Raw genomic sequence first — 21,579 nt, 5'->3', positions numbered from 1 at the left:
GTTTTGTTAATTCATAATATTAAGTCATTCCTGATATATTCTTGGCTATATAACTTTTAAAACAAGGCAAATTATGTCCAAGTAATTTGCATCTATTTGAAACTATTATAAAAGAAAAGGACATACTGAATGGAATAAATGAGCAAAAAAAGTGAGCAGTGTACTACTGATAAAAACACATTAATTTTAATATATTCATGACAGTTGTAAGTGCCACCTACTTTCTTGACTATTTCCTCTCTTGAAAGAGAGGTGATTTAAAGGGGAAAAAAGGAAGGTGAGGAAAAAGGGAAAAGAATAACAAAAAAAGGAAGAAGAAAGAAGAAAAGAAATTGCTTTTACTTTCTTGTTTTGCCTTAAATTATTGTGTACAGGAGTCGGACCAAAAAGACTTTGCTACAGCAGAGATCTGTGCTCTGCCTCTAATTATTCTAGTCACCATGGACAGATTTTTTTAGGCCCTAATTTGTCTTTGGAGAACAAATTTATCTTTATTTTGTTGTGAAGATAAATGCTCTTCCTTTCCATTTACGAATGGTAGTCTGTGTGTTATCTTAAATTTGCTGACTTGTACGCAAGAGGTACACATTTTTTTTAACACATCACAGAAACCAACTGTACATAAAGTCTGACGTTACTAACGCAAGATGATGTGAATGCCAGAGATGAATTTCGTATTTGATGAACTAGTGAAAAACTCAAGGAAACAGAGAAATTGGTGCTATTATCAGCGGACATGCTGAAAATCTGTTTAATCTTTCCTGTGGGGTGTTGAAACTCACTGACTGTTGGTTGCCCTTCACAGAAATGAAAACACAGCACCGCTCCTAACATGAGCACATCGCGGCCCTGTCCTCCTGTGCACTGGAGCTAAGGTGGAGGAGGTAGGTGACCTCCAGAGCAGGGCCACAGCCGATGGCTGAACAGTGTGTGAGTCAGAGAGACTTCAGCTTAGGACATGGCTCCTCCAGTTACCAGCCGTATGATTCCGGATAAGTCAATGGGTCCCTCTGGGACTGTTTTTTTTTTTTTTTTTAATTTAACAATGACTCTTTAGAGAAATTTAAATTAGGAGACTCTTAAATTAGGAGAAATTTCAGTAAAATAGTGAAAGGAGTTATAGGAGGTGGGGGGAGAGTTTGGTGAAGGAAACAGTTGAAATAAATGCTATGTACACATATAAATTATCAACACTAATCTCAGAAACAGGCAGGGGTAAAGACAGGGAGCAGGAGGGACCTGGAGGGAAACACACCCACCGCATGTGCATGTACATTTCTACCACTCTGAGCCTCGTTACGATGTTTAATGCAATGCAGCAATAAAAATATATTTTAATAGAAAAAGTAAGAGTAGCTGTTTTTTCCACTGCATCACTGGTAGATTTGAATGAGGTATGCCTGGCATATAGTTATTTATTAAGTATTACCGTTACTATGTTAAAATTTGTAGGTGGAGTCATTGTTGTTAAAATTTCATTCATAGTTTTAAACTCCCATTAAAGAGCCGGGTGTGGTGGAGCACACTTGTAATCCCCGCACTTGGGAGGCTGCGACAGGAGGATCACACAGGTTCGAAGCCAGCCTCAGGTACTTAGTGAGGCTCTCAGCAACTTAGTGAGACCCTGTTTCCAAAAATAGGTCTGGGAGTATAGCCTGGAGGTAGAAAGCCTCTGGGTTCCTCCCCCAGTACAAAAAAAAAAAAAAAACCTCCCATTAAATATTCAACCTGTAAATTATTTTTTCTTAGAAATGGGGTAAATAACAGGCTTCCTTCACTGGTAAAGGCCTCAGGATTTTCTGATGTAAAGCTGAGCTAGTTTGGTGGCTCTAACTAATCTGCATGAAGCACACACTTCTTAGAAGTAGAATATCTGGATTCTTCCTCATCTCTAAGGATGCAGCTCGCTGCAAGGAGGATGAGGCCAAGAGAAGCATGGCAGAGTACGCCAGGACATCCTTCTTTTGCTGCTCTTTATTTGTAGGGAAATAAAACTTCCTCTGTGCATCCCGTATCTTACCTCCCCACTTCAGGCCCTGAGAGCAGCTACAACACACCTGGTCCTATCCCCATTTGCAGTAAGCAATACAAGAAGCTCACTACAGGCTAGAGCTTTCTCCAGGGTCAGCAGCAAGAGGCCGAGTCACAGTAAAAGAAGTAGAAACCTACAAAACCTACTAGTTTGATGACTAAATCTAAATGGCCAAGGTTCAGAAGAGCAAAGGAGAAAGGTTGCTAATGGTGTCAAAAAAAAGACACCTACCAAGGGCCTCCCTACCTCTGCATGCATACATGCAGAATTTGTTCTAGTAGGAAGACAAACACAATTTCATGAAAACAGATCCAAAGGCAGCCGAAATCCCACGGCCTGTCTGAAGGTACTCAAAATTCACTATCATAGTTATGACGTGAATTTGGTTTCGTGTACAGTCAATAACTTTCACTTAGGACAGAGGATGGTCACGGGGACGACATCCTCAAGGGGAAATCAGAAGAGGCGCCAGTGGGCGCACTCCTTCCTGGGTTTACAGCAGTGACAGTGGTCCGCGTCAAGGCAGCACTGCCCAGAGGTCGGTGCGCGGGGAGCCAGGTCACGTCCTTCACAACCGTGCTGCAATTAAACTCTGTGGCACCGCTGGCCAAATGCTGCGTCTGCAAACGCAGGAGTCTAGGTGTGACAAACCATGCTTGGCAGCCAATGCTTCCATGAAAGAAAGAAACACGGCACAGGTAAACACCCTCTCCACCCCGCCCGACTCACCTTCACTAGGAAAAAGGACACACCATACGTCCGGAGGGATCGGGCAAGTTTGACGTACTTGACCTTGGCTTCTATTTCACTCATTTCTCCACAGTTTTTATGCTCCTGAAAAAAGGACAGAAGGAGGGACCCGTTACCACTCTGGCAGCAAGTGGAGCGAGTGGAGATGTCACTGTGGGTGGGGGTACACGAGGGCTTCGCATGGGGAGTGAGGTGTCTGAGAGCCCTCTGTGACGCAGGTGGCTGCTGACCAGGAGCTTTTGAATTAGAGCTTGAACTGAGCAGCCCACGTGTTTCACAACTGAGTGCCACATTCACACCCATGTGCAGCCGGGCAAGAAGAAGTTCATGATTACAAGCAGAGTTTCAAAGGACTCCATGTTCTAAGGTCCATGATTTAAATAACAGCTAGAAAAATATTCTAGGGGCGAGTATCATGGAACTATCCAAATTCTATCATTTCTAGCAAGGAGGGTATACACGTGTCCGTACGTGACAATGCTTGGAGACAACACTGGGTAAAGAAAATATGTCTTATACACATAAAATTTATATTTTAATTTTGATTTCAAGATCAAAGAAGACATTGGTATCTTGGATTCACTAGTGTTTCATGGTACAGTTGGTGATAGGGCTCTTCCTAGTGATTGCCTGGAATGAACAAGTCTCTGACTTTTAAAATAGCCTTGGGTTTTCTAAAGGCCCTAGTTCCCCAGTTCTAGCTTCAAAGAGAAGGTCTCGGGACAAAGGAGCTCCAGGTAGGTTCTTCCTCAGGGCAATAACCTGTCCCTTGTTTCTATGCTCCCAGGAGAGTGCCTATGAAATTAAATGTACGCGTATTCTCTCAGAAGGGCTGAGTAACCTTTGACAAGAATCCACAGACTAGGATAATAAATCTGTCCAAAGCAGTAGCGTCAGCTTTTCTACTCTTGAGTCACCCATCATTTATTACATAAGAATACATGCAGAGCGTACAAAATTATCATGTGCAGATGCCCCTTGTGCTAAAAAATGAAGGAGGGAGTGCGGAGAATAATAAATTTCAGTACATTTCCAATACCTGAAATATTCTCTTTTCGGCTCCTCTCTGCTTGATGTATTCTTTGGGCAGGAATTCCTTTAGACTGAGAGGTAGAAAAAAAAAAAAAGGTTAAGACATTTATCATGTTCTGTGATGAAAAGCAAAGAGACTATTAATAAAATACAGTTAAGCCACTAACTCTCCCAATATTTTATGGTGTAATTAATAACAGGTTGCAAGGTACTAGGATGCACTTAAATAAGGATGTGATAAATCAGATAGAAAAAAGTCAAACTGACATCTGACATATCGAAAGGAAGCTTTACTAGGATGCACCATGAAGCAAAAGACCAAAGGGAACAGAAACGTACAGTCTGCTGTCTTTTGTAAGATGGGGAGAAAAATATTGTTATTTAAAAATATTATTTTATACTATCTACGTATTTTTTAAATATTGGGAGGATAAGTCTAGTATAAATACAATTGGTTCTCCATTGGGAGGAAGGAGAAGGGACAAGAATGAAACTAGATTTCTCTGAACATTCCTTAAATTACAGTTTTTCACTTTGAAGCCACGATATTGCAAAGAAGCAACATATAAAAATCCAAGGCAAGCGGGAGTGGCAGTGCATGCCTATAATCCTAGCACTTGGGGGGATGAGGCAGGAAGACGGCAGGTTCTAGCCCAGCCTCAACAACTTAGGCCCTTCACAACTTAGTGAGACCCTGTTTCAAAATAAAAAATAAAATAGGGCTAGGGATGTAGCTCAGAGGTAAGATGCCCTGGTAACCCCCAGTGAACACACACACACACACACACACACACACACACACACACGGCAAATACAAATGAACTTAACAGTGTATCATTTGACACTATCACTACAAAATTATTTTAAGTAATTTTGAAAAATGGCCTTTTGGGGTGTGGTGGCGCACGCTTATAATCCCTGCGCTTGGGAGGCTGAGACAGGAGGATCGCACAGGTTCAAAGCCAGCCTCAGCTACTTAGTGAGGCTCTCAGCAACTTAGTGAGACCCTGTTTCCCAATAAAAATATAACATAGGTCTGCGAGTATAGCCTGGAGGTAGAAAGCCTCTGGGTTCCACCCCCAAAAACAAAACAAAAACAAATGGCCTTTTGACTATATATCCCTAGACTATCTCCTAAAAATAAAATAAATTGTAGAAGAGATAAAAGTAAAATATTAATATTTTAAAGCCAATACCTTTTCTCCCTTTCTTCTTTCTCTATATACATACACACAAGTTTGATTATGTAAAAATAAGATACTATATATAATTTAGATAAGGTATATGGGTAACTATGTTCATTGTTAGATATCATCATTTTCAGCCTAAAATAGATAAAAATTAATATAAGAACTTGATTAAAATCCATGCAATATTTTATCTGGATTAAAAATATTGGCCCCATTACCTGATTATTTTTCTCTCTTTCTTCTTTCTCTCCCCCCCCCCCACTTCTCTCTGGTACTGGGGATTCAATACAGGGGTGTTCTATTTCTGAGCTATACCACTAGCTCCTTTTTTTGTTTTGTTTTGTTTTGAAACAGATTCTCACCAGGTTGGTAAGTCTTGCCAAGTTGCTAAGGCCGTTCCCAAGCCTGGTATCATCCTATCTTAGTTTCCCAACTCTTGCAATTACAGGTGTGGGCTACCACCAGTTGGAATCATTTTTATTTTTCTGAAAAACACTTTCCAGCTCTGTCTGTGGAAGAGGTCAAGAACAATTGGGGCAGTACCTCTCCCCCCATGCCCTGCTAGGTGGTCTCTAAACACCATTTCCACCAAAAGAAACTAGAGTCTTTTGGTGGGGAAGAATATATTTAGTGTTCCTAAGACCTCTTGTGTCTTAGATCAAGAAAACTGCCAAGACGAACCTGGACCAATATTAAGGAATTCCCATTGACCAAAAATAAAACAATTTTTAAAGCCTTTATACAAAAGAAGATCAATTAAACAAATCCATGACCTGGTTTTGATAAATATCAACTAATGACCAATCATGACTCATTTCCCCACCAAAAGCCCTCCCATAGATTATCCATAAAATAATCCCAGGTAGTATGTAATTAATTTTAGGTGATGGGACAATTCTAGCATTAAAAAAAGGATGACTAGGTTAAAATACAGATAAGGATATATAATTCATTTTGTAATCACTTGGAGGTTGTTAAGGCATCAATTGATACCAAAAGCTAGTAAATAAAGAAAAAGAAATATGCCTTTAGGTTAACATTTCTCTCTGTGGGTCATGGAGATACTTGCAGTTAGTAAATGTAAAAATAATAATAGATGTCTACAGTTGTCATATTAAAACTTTTAAAGAAATAATTGGCAGACTGAAGCAAACATCAATAGCTATTAAATCCAATCAATGATGAGCTAGGGAGATGTATTCACAATGGATGGATCAGTCTGATGACATCTAAACCCCCTGGTCAATTTTAATGTTAATAAAAGTAGGAAAACCAGACAAGAGACCTCCTGACTAATAGAGCAGGAAGTATACAATACCATCTAGAAAGAACTCTTGGTAATGAAGACTGAATATATATATTTACATTCATATATCTGAACCAAAATTTAGTTAAGCTCCTAGATCTAAACATTACTTTATAAAAAGAGATGGAGCAAAGTGTTTAATAAAACTATCATGATATAATTAGCCAAACTCAAGCGTGGGAAAGTCTTTAAAGATAAGCCAGCTAGGATATACAAAGAACTTACAGTAAAACTTAACACAAACACATGCACCAAAAAAACCAAATAATGCAATAAAAATGAACAATTGAACTGAATAGATAGTTCTTAAAAGAAGAAATACAGCTGGGCATGGTGGCGCACGCCTGTAATCCCCGCGCTTGGGAGGCAGAGACAGGAGGATCGTGCAGGTTTGAAGTCAGCTGCGTGTGCTGGCTTAGAGACCCTGTTTCCAAATAAAAATATAAAATAGGTCTGGGAGTGTAGCCAGGAGATAGAAGGGCTTCCAGGAACCCCAGTATCACAAAAAAAAAAAAGAAGAAGAAATACAATATATGAAAAATCATTTAACATCATTAGTAATCAGGGAAGTACAAATAAAACTACACTGAAATTCCATCTAACTCAAGTTACAGTGGCAATCATCAAGAACATAAACAATAGTAAAGACAGGGAATGGAATCTACCACGTGACCCAGGTATACCACTCCTGGGTATCTTTGTGTGTGTGTGTGTGTGTGTGTGTGTGTGTGTGTGTGTACTAGGAATTGAATTCAGGGACTTTCTATTTCTGAGTTACAACCCCAGCCTTATTTTATTTTTTATTTTGAGACAGCATCTCACTAAGTTGCAGAGGGCCTCACTAAGTAGCTGAGGCTGGCCGTGAACCCCATGATCCTCCTGTCTCAGACTCCCAGGTACTGGGATTACAAGTGTGCCAAAACTTTGTATTTAAATAAATTCATGTCAATATTATTTCTAATGGCTAAAAGGTGGAATTAAGTCAGATGTCCACCATTTGATGGATGGACAAATAAAATGTGGCTTATACATACACTGTAAAATTATTCAGCAATAGTAAAAAAATTAAGAATTGATATATTCTGGCCAGGCAATGGTGGTACACACTTGTAATTCCAGCACTCGAGAGGCTAAGACCGAGGAAGGCGGTTCACAGACAACCTCAGCTATTTAGCAAGGCCCTCTGCAACTCAGTAAGATCCTGTTGTTGAAATGTATGTACACGCACACACACACACACACACACACACACACACACACACACATGTGACCACTATCTCAATGAGGCTGTTTAACAACAACCCTATCAACCAAATATAATTTATAGGCTTTGTTTGGATTCTGATATGATGCAGATTTAAAATAATATTTCTGAAACATTGTGGGAAATATTTAGGAATTTTTCTAATTTTGTTGGATGTTAAGATGAATGCGGAAAAACTTCCGGGAAGATGGCGACTGAGAAAAGCAGCATTTACGAGTCCTGCTAAAACTCGATCTCTATTGCCACAAAATCAGCGCTTTTCATAGCCAGAAAACACTAGCAGCAGAGAAAAAAAATGTAAACACAAGGGACAGAGAAAAAAAGACTAGTAGAACAACCAGAGACCTGGCACCATCTTCCCTCACAGCACCAGGCTCCAGAGAGGAAAGGTAAGAAAGGAGCTGAAGTGAGCAGCTGCAAATCATTCGGGTGTAATTCAGCAGTTCTTTCTGTGCAAAGAACGTCTAAAACTCCCAGTGGCCAAGCTCAGCACGCCTTCCAGGGACTCAGAACGGAGCTCAAAACCAAAAAAGAAATATGCCAGCCTCACGGTCGAGGGCGTGGCAGCGGCACCATATTGCCAGTAGCAACAGCGAGTTTATCATGTCCCAGGACAGCTCCTGATCAGCATGCACAATAACCGTGAGTAAAATTGCGGCCCCTAAAGCAGAAATCCCTGTACTGCACTCCCAGGGACTTGCACAGCTTTGATAATCTCCTTGGAGATAGTGGCGGCTGAGATTACCAGAGTCGAGATACAGAGCACCCTAAGTGAAGTCGTAGTGACCCAGGGAAGGCACAAAATTCTGAAATTATAGGAAAGAAGAACAATAGAGCAATGAATGCCCACAACCCCATATCATCAGAACCTGATAACACAGAAACTCAGAGATCTCCAGAAGATCAAATCAGGAATATAACTGTAGAAATAATACAGGACCTTCAAAAAGAATTTAGAGAGAGTCTAAAATAAATAAAAGATGTGATCATTGAGATAAAGGCCTCAATTCAAAGTATAAACAATCAATTACACCACATGGAGAATAGAATCTCACTCCTAGAAGAGGATCACTCCAAAAATGAACGCATAATTTATAATTTAGAAAAAAAAATCAGACAGCAGGAATCTGACATTGAAGAAATATGGGCCCATTTTAAGACAGCTAACCTAAGAATAATCAGAATAGAGGAGGGAAAAGAAGGTGAAACCAAAGGGATCAATAATCTCTTCAAGGAAGTAATAGCAGAAAATTTTCCAAACAGAGCAAGAGGTCCAGGAAACTTATAGAGCTCCCTTTAGACAGGATCAGAGAAGAGGATCCCCACGCCACATAATTGTCAAAATGACCAATGTGGAAGCCAAGCCGAGAATCTTAAAGGCAACAAAAACAAAAGGCCAAGTGACATTCAGAGGCAAACCAATTAGAATCACTCCAGACTTCCCAAACCAAGTCATGAGAGCCAGAAGGGCTTGGAGTAACATATTCCAAACTCTGAAAGAAAACAACTTCCAGCCAAAAATTTCCTACCCAGCAAACTTTTTTTCAAATTAGGTGGGGAAATAAGAAGCTTCTATGACAAACAGAAACTGAAGGAATTTATGTCTTCAAAACCAGCACTAGAGAAAATACTCAGAGATTAACTACAAAGAAGAAATAGGTAACACACACCAGAACCAGAGAAACAAGATTTTCCATCCAACAGGCAACTAAGATTGGTTATCTGTGGAGATTCATTATTTATTTTAGTCTTTTATCTATCTCTAAATTGTATTGTTTGCTTTTATTGTTGCTAATTTTTAGGATTTCTATTTGGAATATTAATATACCTTCAGATATAGCATTTGGAAATATTTTATCCCATTCTATAAGTAACTTTTAACTCTGTTTACATTGTCTTTGGATATACAATATTTTTTTTATTTTTTAGAAAGTTTGTTTATTTATTCTTTTGTTGCCTGTGCCTTTGAAATCATATCCAAGAAATCACTGCCAATTTCAATGTTGTGAAGTGTTATGACCCAGGTTTTCTTCTAAAATTTATAGTCTTAAGATTAACATTTAGGTCTTTTATCTATTTTGAGTTAATATTTGTATATGGTGTTAGGTAAGGGTCCAATCTTATTATTTTTCATGTAATTATTAATTTTCAACAATATTTAGTGAGAAGATTATTATTTCCTTCACCAAATGTTCTTGGATACCTTGTCAAAAATAACTTGACCATATATGGAAGAATTTATTTCTAGGCTTTTTATTTTACTCCACTGGTTTATATATCTGCCTTTATAGCAGTACTACACTGTTTCAATTATTGTAGCTTTATAAGGTTTGAAAAATCAGAAAATGTACATCTTCTAGCTTTGTTCTTTTTCAAGATTGTTTTGGGTATTTAGAGTTCATATTTCATGTTAGGATAATTTTTTTTCTGAAAAATAAATAAATGTATGATAGTTTCACCTTAAAAAAAATAAAAAAATATCCTCTGGTAAGAAAGAAAACAAAAAGAAATACTGAAATGTTATATCTAAGTGATCAAAAGCTTGATATCAGAAAAATGAATCTGTTATGTGAGATTATCATTGTTAATTTTGCATAAATTCCTATGATATTAGATGTCAACCACTAAGCCAAGCATGGGAAGGAGGGATGGGGAGGGAATGGGGTGGGGACTAGGTAGGGGCTAACTGGGCGATGTGTGCATGTATGTCTACAGAAGTTTTTTTTACCCCATTACAATGTATGAATACAGTGCACCAATAAAAAAAAATTAAGAAAAGATGGATGTGGTGTGTGTTTAAAAGTTTATATTTTAGATCATTAAAAATTACTGTCCATTGATAAAGATTAAAGTACTTACAGATGAAATGATATAATAACTGGAATTTGCTTTAAAATACTCAAGCGAGGACATACACACAGAAAAGGAACAGACTACATGATTACTTAACTAAGAGGTACAGTCCACCTGCCAACTACTTCTGTCAGCCAATGTTAAGTACACTTCCTTGATTTCAAGGATGTGGTCCGAGTAACAGTAGAATGCTCTGGCCTCATCCAGAGACCCCCGAATCTCTCAGCAGGAGGGATCCAGGAAATGTCTAATCGGCAGGAGCTTGGATGTATGACTACCACTGAGCAACGACAAAATGAGAGAATGGGAGTCACAGAGAGGCCAAGAGTCAGCAGAGACCGAAGGATGCTGGGTGGCCGTGTGCCTCTGTCCTCCTGCACCAACGGGGACCCATGCAAACACACAGCTGCTCTGGCTTTTCCGGGTGCACACTTCACAGAGTAAAGAGCAGCACCGTGAGCTGGCCACTGCTGTGGGCCTCCGGCCAGTAGCTCGTGCACCATCAACAGACAGAGACCTGTCTATAGCATCCCCAAAGGGCTCCACATCAAGTGCCCTCCAAGCAAAGATTGTCACCATTGCGTCAGGTGGCGGTGTCCATTGGCCTGGCACCAGAGATGAGGCTAGAGACCTACAGCAAGAAAGTCCAGGGCTGCAACGCACTCTGTCCACTGGCGCCCTGGACAGGAGGAACTGAAAACAACTTCAAAGGCGCGCTGGAGGTCCCCAGAGTCTCTGGAGTTGACTTGGGTGAAATGAAAAAATTTTAAAACAGGAAGTGTATGTGTGCTTCCCACAATAAATCAGCATGCCCCTGCGTCTGCGCATGGCTGGGAGAGAGGGCAGCTTGTCAGCTCTGCCTGGTAGCCTGCAGGCAGCAGTTCCAGCTCAGTTAAGGTTCTATCAAGACTGAGTTCACAAGTCTCCGGAGTACCTGGGATGTGAATACAAGGAAAATCTGATTGGAAGATTTCTAACTAAGTAACTCTGGCCAAGCAAAGTCCTTGCCACTACTCCCTTAAATATTCCCACTTTTAAAGTGTTGCCATCTAAGCCGGGCGTGGTGGCGCACGATTGTAATACCCGCGCTTGTGAGGCAGAGACAGGAGGATCACGCAGGTTTGAAGTCAGCCGCGCTGGCTTAAGAGACCCTGTTTCCAAAAATAAAAAAGTATAAAATAGGTTTGGGAGTGTAGCCCGGAGGTAGAAGGGCTTCCAGGAACCCCAGTACCACCAAAAATAATAATAATAAAATAAAATAAAATAAAGTGTCGCCATCTAAAAGTTCTACATTTAGACCTCCAAACCCTATAGCCCGTCATTGAAGTACTGTGCTTTATCGATGCAGTAGAAATAACAGGTCTATTTCACCAAATCCGTAGATTGCTCGATGCTCTTTTACTCCCTAAGGCCCTTAGGAAATTGGAAGTTTGCATCTTCCATCTTCTTCTCTGGCCAAGTCAGTTGTTTTACTCTCCAATCTGTGGCATCTGGCCCTGCATTATGTGATTACATAATACCCACAATAACTCCCAATCTGCTATGACAGGATAAAAACTGGGCTACCAAATGCTTCCTAAAAGCCTATTTACAAAGTTATTTGATATAGGTAAGATAACTAAAAGTTATTAGATACAGGTCACTGTGAAATCACAAACCCCCCAGCTTCTCCTGCCATTAGAGCGCATCACGACTGTCGTTCAATGTCTTCACAGACGCTGTTGCATGTGTGGTTCTTACAGGGAGGACAGAGCAGAAGCCCAGTCCGGGGATTCATACAGGGAAAATACCTGGGCCCTGCATCAAGAGATTAGAAAAATATTGTAAATTAAATAGTTTCTGAAAAATAGGTCTTAACTGTTATGACTCTACACTTCAAACAACTTTCTGGATTATCCAACCAGCAGCCAAAATCAGGTGGAAAGAGGATTTCTACTACCCAAAACAGCTATCATTTGTTGACTGTCGAAAACAGTTTTAGGTGCATTTTAGAAGGGATGTATTCAAACTACGACGACATGACAGAGTACAGGACTTTACCTGAAGACCTGTACCAGCTGCGCAGCAGTTCTGTGATCCTAAACCAGTTCAATTGCCCTTTGATGTAAGCATGAACCACTGCCCAGGGACTCAGAGAGCTCAGTGCTGGATAAATTCAGAGGCTCCTCGTTTGGAAGTTCTTGAGTTTGAAAGTGGAGAGGTAGACTCACCCCCTTCAGGAGGCTGTGCTAGAAGGAAATAACTAAGGGGGCACTGAGGAGTGGCCATTGGTCCTCAAGGTGACAGGACAGCCCTGGGCTGTGAGGACCACAGGAGAGAAGCAGACCATGAGCAGGGAACTACACCAATGTCCTCTTACTGTATCTTACTTTTAATTCAGTGGGTGGGCAATGGCAAGGAACAAGAGGTAAGATATAGTGATGAAAACACACAAGTTGGAAGGCCTGCTTCACTGTTAGTTTAAAAACAGGATCTACAGTGAAATCATTCTGATAAAAGCTAAGGGCCAGCTCCATGGGGAATGTGTGTTTGAACTGATGCCAAGTGAAAACTGACTTGAGATCGCCTACTGTGTAGAGATTGACAGAATTATCTTGCGTTTGTGGGGGGAAATCTTCAAGTCCACAACACAAATTCATATCCTGGTTGCTTTCTCAGTAAGCTACTTCCCAGGAACACACAGGAAAGGTAGCCCCACAGTCAAGCAGGAGGGAGGTTTCCTCAGCCTGTTACCTGCCAGCCCACACCCAACCAGTGCACTTTTTCTTCTTGGAATAGGCAGAAGAATAGAACCCTTTTGCTGGCCTTGAACACCCGTGGTGTTTGCTTTTGCCACACATTATATATCCAACCTCAGCAAATGCAAGTGCTTCTCAGGTGGGACGAAGGCAACTGTTTCTTTAGAAGAGCTGTTAATTGTGAAATGTTTCAAACTATGAAAAAATATCTGCCTCATAATTTATACACTTAACACCAAGGAAAAATACATGTTAATATGGTGCCATATTTGCTTAATGATTGTTGCTTTCCCTATTATTAGAGATGCAGATTTATGTTATTGTTATTTTTGTGTATGTTGCTAGGGATTGAAACCAGAGCCTTGCACATCAACTACACCTAAACCTCTAATCCAAGACAAGTTTAGCTGAAATACCATATACTTAATCTCTCTAATGTTAGCTACTTTCTTGAAGTTAGTTTCCATGAATATTTGTGTTTCTATATCTCCTATATATAAACAAAATATCCTGTGTCTCTCTGTGTACTTTTAAATAAAATGATGCATATTCTGAACTATTGTTCCCTCTATAAAGTACAATGGATTTTTATTCAGCTAACTCCATGCCCATAGAAAGGACCAAAAAAAAAAAAAAAAAAAAGCCGTATCTTTGTTGTGCTTTCATTTTCTGGGTTACTTACTAGGTTGCCTAGCTCCTCATATTTTTATGAAATAATGATGTTTCTTCTTTTCCAAATTGCCTATTGATAGCCTGATGATTCTCTTCTTAGTTTTCCTTAATATATTCAGTGTATTAACTTGTTCTTCATAGTATAGATTGTAAATATGCAAATTTGCGGGGCATGGTGGCGCACGCTTGTAATCCCAGCATTCAGGAGGCTGAGAAAGGAGGATCGTGGTTCAAAGACAGCCTCAGCTACTACTTAGTGAGGCTCTTTGCAACTCAGTGAGAATCTGTTCCAAAATAAAGAAATAAAATAGGGCTGGGGGTGTAGCTCAGAGGTAGAATACTCCTGGGTCCCATCCCCAGTACCGCAAAAAAAAAAAAAAAAAAAAAAGAAAAAGAAAGAAAGAAAAATATGTAATTTTTTTGTGATACTGGGGATTGAACCAGGGGACATTCTACCTCTGAGCTACAACCTCAGCCCGATTTTTTACTCTTTATTTTGAAACATGGTCTAAGTTGCAGAGTGCCTCACCAAGTAGCTGAGGCTGGCTGCTAACCTGTGATCCTCCAGTCTCAGCCTCCCAAATACTAGGATTACAAGTGTGCGCCACCACATCCAGCTTTAAATATGAAAATTTTGTCTTTGTTTTAAATTTTACTCTTGGTAATGTTTTTGCCCAATAAAATTTAATTTCTGTAAAGGTAGATTTAACAATCCTTTGAATATCACCCTATGACAATATATAGTTTCAATTCCTACATTTTTATAAAAAATGGTGGTAGCTGAATGAGGCTTTCCTGTATCTTCAATTAGCCTTTCTTGAGCCTTAACTACTTTATATTAGTTTTTAACAGCTTTATGAGATATCCACGTTAAGAATATATTTTCTCATTACTATATAAGTGGGGTTTTGATTGAAATTGAATTGAATGTATAAATAAATTTGGGTAGAACTGTTCTAATATCAAGCCTTCCTTCCCTTAATATAGTAAATTACTCCATTTATTGTGACCTTTTATGTTCTTCAATAAACTTTTATCATCTTATTGCCTAGGTCTTGGGAATCAATGGACAGCTTCCTTAGTAGGTATTGATTTTTTTTATTTTTTGCTCTTACAAAAGGTATCTTATTTCAATTATATTTTCTGTTTGTTGATTGTGTATGGGAATGCTATTTGCTATAATATACTGATTTTTTTTAAAAGAGACTCTGCTTAAATTCTTGTTAATTCTAAAAGGCTTCTCTGTAGATTACTTAGATTATCTACAGAGATAATCATGCTACCTGCAACTACTAACAGCTTGTTTTTGGATCTCTTTTTCTTTTTCTTGCCTTTCGGATATTCATTATTGTGCTGATGAGAAGCACTGATTACAGTATCCTTCCTGGCATTAATGAAAAAGCTTCTAATATTAAATTACGATACTCATCATAGATATTCCTTAGTAGTGTAAAAAGGTTTCCATGCATTCCTCATATGCCACTAAGCTTCTTTATTCCCCGTCAAGATTATTTCATTTCATCAAATTCTTTCTTTACAAACATTAGGACAAGCCAGTCGTGGTGCTGCATGCCTACAATCTCAATGCTTGGGAGGCTGAGGAAGGAGGATCGCAGGTTCAAGGCTAGCCACAGCAATTTAGCAAGACCCTGTTTCAAAATGAAAAAGGACTTCTTGCAGCCCAGAGGTGGAATGCCCCTAGATTCAATCCCTAGTATCAAAAAACAAAGAAAAAAATAACTAAGACAACCATACAGGCTTTTTCCAAATATGCTAACACTGAATATATATATATACATACATATATATTTAATGTTAAAAACCCAAATACTGTCCTCTCCCTGCAGTGTTCTTTGCCCATCATTGTAAAATAGCAGATTTTCCCCACACTCTCTACAACATACATGCCATCGAGTCTCCTTTCCTCACTCCTGTTTCAGGCTGGCACTCATTTTCACTAAAGCAGGACACATTTTACTTGTTATTACTTACGATCTGCCTTTCTGCACTAGAATGTATCTCCCGTCTATGAGGGTGGGATGTCTCAAAGGCCGGATCTCTAATACGTTGTGTCGGCCACAAGGGAGGCACTCACATTACTCGTTGAATTAAGTACACAATGCAACCCTGGAATAAACTATTTCATTATAGTTCGTAAATATTATGTTAAAGTAAATGCCATGTTGGAGTTAGCTTCTTAATATTTTACCTTTTGGAGAGGACATCTACATTCAGTTAAAAGCTTTACAAGATTTACACTCAATTTTGGCATTTCAGTTTTAGTAATTTTCTTTCTCTTTTTTTCTTTTTTCTTTTTTTTTTTTGCAGGTCTGGGGATGGAACACAGAGACATTTGACCTCCAAGCTACATCCCCTGCCCTATTTTTTATTCTTTTTATTTTGAAACAGAGTCTCATAAGTTGCAGAGAAACTCACTAAGTAGCTGAGGCTGTCTGCGAACCTGCTCCTCCAGTCTCAGCCCCCCCCCCCCCAATGCTGGGATTACAAGCGTGCGCCACCACGCCCAGCTGGTAATTTTAAATAAAGTGGAGGAAGGTTTTTATGTGTGTCTAAACTGATAAGACAACTTCTTTGAAGATGAAACATCTATTCAGATTTCACAATTATGCTTTTCGTCTAAGTTTTTTGCTTAAAGTTTTCATCAAATTCTCTTATGCTTTTTGAAATTCTTTTATTGCAGTTCTGTCCCATTGTCATTACTAATGATACATTTGCCTTCTTCTTGGTCAAACTTACCCATAGTTTATATAAGTGTTTTACTTTTTCCAAAGAACCAGTTTGTTGGTTTTTATTTCTCTGTGGTTTTTATTTCATCACTTTATTTTAATATTTTTTCTTATATTTTGCCTTGTTCAGCTAATCAATCAATGTAGTGGGTATGTTAATACTAATTCACTAAAACTGTATATCTAAAGCCAGGCTTGGTGTTGCAAACTTGTAATCCCCGTGCTTGGGAGGCTGAGACAGGAGGTTTGCACAGGTTCAAAGCCAACCTTGGCTACTTAGTGAGGCTCTCAGCAACTTAGTGAGACCCTGTTTCCAAAAAAAAAAAAAAAAAAAAGAATAGGTCTGGGAGTATAGCCCACTTAACATTTTCCACATGTTCCTAAGAGTCCTGAAATTAGCTATCATCCTAATATTTCCTTGCGGTTGATGTCTTAGCCTCTATTTTATTACTTTCTGTGATCGACATTGCTTCTCACACCATACTCTTCCCAGCTCTGTAGTGATAATTCACAACCATCCCCCTAGCCCACACTGCAACTTTAAGCATCCTCAAGGCCATCTTCCATTTAAAGAATATGTAGTTAAAAGGCCAGACTTTATTGAAGTCAGAGCCAAGAATTGTCTCTCTATAATAAATATTTTATATGTCTATTTGCCACATAGACTATGGACTCAAAAACAGCAAGGAATTAGTACATGATACCTGCTTTGTCTTCCCTATAACCGATGCAGAAAGCACACACAAGCAAGGCCTTGGTGAGTTAAAGAATGAACGCCATGCATTTTCTGATCACAAAAGAGCATAAAGCAAATACCTAATTATTAGATTATGTACTGTATTTACTTGATGCTCCAGTCAATGTCCGTCTCTGGGCCTCTTTGGAGGTGACTTATCAAAAACTGTCATGTATATAAAGAACATCAGACTCCATTTGGGAGGCCTGGCTTTCTTCTGACTTCCAGCTCTTGACAGGTCTGTTTTCTTTCTCTCTCTCACCAGTGTCCCTCACTTATAGAGGAGATGGTGTACACTGAGTAATCCCTAAATTCCCTGAAAACTCTGCAAGTCTTTTTGTCTTGATTTTCATTTCTCTAAATGAGGGTGTTCACTAAGGTGGTATTGAATCCAGAAATCATTGAGAGTCTAGGGAAAGTGAAGAGATTTTCATAAGAAAGTTCATAGTACACTGACATTAAATAAAAATGCCAAACAAGTTTTTTTTTTTTTTTTTTTTTTTTAAATACGCTTACTAAATAATCCCATGCAGCCAGGCATGGTGGCGCACACTTGCAATCCCGGCGCTTGGGAGGCTGAGACAGGAGGATCACACAGGTTCGAAGCCAGCCTCAGCTACTTAGTGGGCTCTCAGGAACTCAGTGAGACCCTGTTTCCAAATAAAATAGAAAATAGGTCTGGGAGTATAGCCCGGAGGTAGAAAGCCTCTGGGTTCCACACCCAGTACCACCAAAAAAAAAAAAAAAAAAAAAAAAAAAAGAAAGAAAGAAAATTCCCATGAATATCCCATAAACTACATGACTCAAATTTCTGGTGGCTCTATCTGCAGCGTGACACTGCCACAGGCCCAACCATCTCATTGTATTTTTAGACTGTGAGCTGTCCAGGTAGGCAGCACATATGAAGGCTAGATGGGAAAGGTGTGGAGGCTGTACCACAAAGCACTGCCAGTCACCGGGGAAGGCCCAGGTGAAAATAGGGCCTGACCTGCGACTTGCAAATCAGGATAGTGTGGCCCTGCAGGTTTGTTTTCATTAAGAGGGTAGTGACTTCTTCAGGACGCTCCACCGGAACGGTATAAGCAACGAACATGCACAGTTAAATACCTACATGAACTGGAAATGCGATTTACATAGACTAGATTTGGTTTAATTAAAAAGTAAATCAGAGCCGGGCGTGGTGGCGCACGCTTGTAATCCCCGCACTTGGGAGGCGGAGACAGGAGGATCGCGCAGGTTCAAAGCCAGCCGTGCTGGCGTAAGAGACCCTGTTTCAAAAATATAAAATAGGTCTGGGAGTAGCCCGGAGGAAGAAGGGCTTCCAGGAACCCCAGTACCACCAAAAAAAAAAAAAAAAAAAAAAAGTAAATCAGATCCATAGGGAAAATAACTGCTAGGCATAACAAGCTTATTTTCATTTAGAATCGGAGTAAGGGCACCTGCGCTAGAAGCATGAGCTTCATCTTATAATCTTAGGGGAAAATGGATGCAACGCAACTGCTTAGCTTTTGGTATCTCAGATTATTAAGGAGAGAACTGTTTTACTGGAAAATGAGTATAAAGCTTAAAACAGGAGCAAAGATCGCAAGGGACACTGTTTTATGTTTTTGTTTTGTGGTACTGGGGGTGGAACCCAGGGGCTTTTCTACCTCCAGGCTACACTCCCAGAACTATTTTATACTTTAATTGGAAACAGGGTCTCACTAAGTTGCTGAGAGCCTCACTAAGCAGCTGGGGCTGGCTTCGAACCTGTGCGATCCTCCTGTCTCAGCCTCCCAAGCGCGGGGATTACAAGCGTGCACCACCACGCCTGGCTTGCAATGGACACTGTTAAGAACAATACTGACACTCTGAGGTGAGTTTGTAATCTCTATCCAGCAGTGCAGCGAAATTCACTATGATTCAGTTGGTATAAGTGATGGGGAAAGAGACCCAAAGATTTTAAAGAACCTTCTAAATTTTGCTGCAGACTTGGAGACCAATGAAAAGGCGATGTTGGCCCTGAATATAGAAAGGCCTTTGAAAATAATACAGCTCAGCATTACAAGTCAAGAGTTATGTGCAGAGATCTCTGAATGAGCCTCTCCTCTGTGAATCTTTCACATCTGCCACGTAAAATAACTGCCTTCTTTATTCACAAGGAGGGTGGGGCTGACAACCAGATGCCCCAGTGCCCTGGAAAAAGGACACATGGCATGACCAGGGCAGCCTCGCACTGTGCAGGCTCCCCTCAAACGGTGTGGCTAGATCTCCCTCCCACTGGCCAAGTGCGACTACAGGTACAAAAGCCTGAAACTGGGGAAACAGTCTATTTGGTGGGGGGTTTTGGGGGGGGGCTTGTTGACTTTCCCTCCACTTTCTCCTATTATTCCTCAGTCACTCTAAAAACAGAAGCAAAATATTTCCTCCAAGGCCTATAGTTCTTGGTGTTTATTTATCAGTATCTGTGGTCATGATCCTCAGTTTTATGACATCAGATGTTTGTGAGGAACCAGCTGTGAGGTCCCAACATGTGAATGTGAAAACTTGTAAAAGAACACGTGTGCATGGTCATTAGTAAGGCGCCTGTGGTGTCCCGAGGCAGAAAGGCAGGCTTCCTGAGGCTCCTGCAGGAGGCCAGACTGGCTGGGCAGAAATGGCCCCTGAGGGATGCTTGGCCATGTGACTCTTTTGGAGAACATAGAACAGAGCAAGTGACAGGAATGACTTAAAACCACTCTTAGACTCAAGGTCAGTGTGTGTGTACTGTAAGATAAGACATCACCGTGAAAAGGCTCCTAGGGTATGCTAACCCAAGGGTGTTTGTTTTTCTATTTTTTTTCCTCTACCAACTCAGTTTAGATCCACCAGGAGAAAAGTCAAGTTTCCTTTCTGTTCAGGGGCATGAGATGGTACCAATTATTTCTCGCCCCCAGTATTTGAGAGGCTGAGACAGGAGGATCAGAGTTCATGGACAGCCTCAGCTACTTAGTGAGGCCTTCTGAAACTTAGTGAGAACCTGTTTCAAAATAAAGACTAAAAAAATAGGGCTGGGGGTATAGCTCAGAGGTAGAATGCCCCTGGGTTCCATTCTCAGTGCCCCTCCCAAAAAAAAAAAAAAGAAAGAAAAGAAAAGAAAGTGGGGTCAAAGGACACATGAGCCTTTGAATTTTCCTTCCTCAAAGCACCCTGCCACCCTGGGGACCTGCTCAGCACATCTCATGCTGGCTGCATCCTCCAGGAAGACTCATGTCCTCCACCCAGTCAGCGTTCACAGCAGCTCCCATTCTAAAGCAAAAAGGGAGCTGTGGCTAAAGAAAAAGTATTATCTAAAGAAGATATACATAAAGCCCTTGGGGGAAAAAATCCCAATCAAAACAGAGGAGAAGATAACCTCAAACAGTCAGTAACCAATCAGTGCCTACGATTGTCCTGTTGGGGATTTGCAGGAAACCCAACCCTAAAGCCCACACGCAGTGGGGCCACGAGGAATCTGTAGGTCAGCTTTCTCTTGCCAGCTCAGAGGCCAGATCCAGAAAAGAAAAAAAAAAAGCCTCATCATTTTATAAAAAAAGAACCAAAAGGCCAAATAGGAAGAAAGGAACGGAGCAACAATTTCATGGACACATCACACTTTCAAAGCAATGAAGAAATTAGAAGATGTACTAACAAATGTGAGTCTCTCATTTACACTTTCCGGTTCCAATATAGGCATCTCCAGCAACAGAAGATGGTAAAATACGGTGCAGCGTGAAGAAGCAATGCATTAGCGGAGGTGGAGGGAGTAAGGACTGCTATTCCAGAGTTGGTGCTGCAGGCTGGACAACAGCCAGCAGGGACAGGGGCACAGAATCTCCAGCAGAGAGCACCATCGCTGCTGGAACTCAACACACCACCTTTAGAGTCATGCCAACGTGGTTTTTCTAGTCCTCTTGCTTCCCCTGGGTCCACAGATTTGGTCACATACCCAACAGAGTGAAAGCTAATATGCTCTTGGGCTTGACGAAAATCAGGGTGTGCATTTGGGGTTATCTTGCTCCAAAAAGCACAGGAAAGAATGAGTGGAGGAAAGCAAAAGACACAGGGCCACTTACTCTAAGAATCCAGGCCTGTGCTTATGTTCCACGTGAGGTCCAAATTGTATCTGGGCTTGAAATCCACCAAACTCACAGGCTTTCTCGAAGGACACAGGGTGCGAGCCATTCAGGATATCATCCCGAGCCTGAAACGCAGAGGAAGGAGAAGTGTCAGGGGCCCGGGACACTTCCCTGCAGGAGCAC

General features: G+C 40.4%; 1 protein-coding gene across 4 annotated transcripts in view; it reads right to left on the bottom strand.

Annotated features, from left to right (window-relative positions):
- TLN2 (talin 2) overlaps positions 1-21,579 on the bottom strand; it is a gene marked incomplete at its 5' end in the record, with an annotated part of 195,398 nt that overhangs the window by 163,420 nt on the left and 10,399 nt on the right. For all 4 annotated transcript variants that reach the window (XM_080692222.1, XM_080692223.1, XM_080692224.1 and 1 more), the window contains 3 exons: positions 2,762-2,866; positions 3,822-3,885; positions 21,394-21,521. In XM_080692222.1, coding sequence (XP_080548348.1) covers positions 2,762-2,866; positions 3,822-3,885; positions 21,394-21,521 — 297 coding nt within the window. The remainder of the gene's footprint in view (positions 1-2,761; positions 2,867-3,821; positions 3,886-21,393; positions 21,522-21,579) is intronic.

Source organism: Muscardinus avellanarius (assembly GCF_963383645.1).
Source record: "Muscardinus avellanarius genome assembly, chromosome: 3".
NCBI lineage: Eukaryota > Metazoa > Chordata > Mammalia > Rodentia > Gliridae > Muscardinus > Muscardinus avellanarius.
The sequence above is the reverse complement of the archived record's forward strand: the minus strand, read 5'-3'. Positions and strand labels throughout refer to the sequence as shown.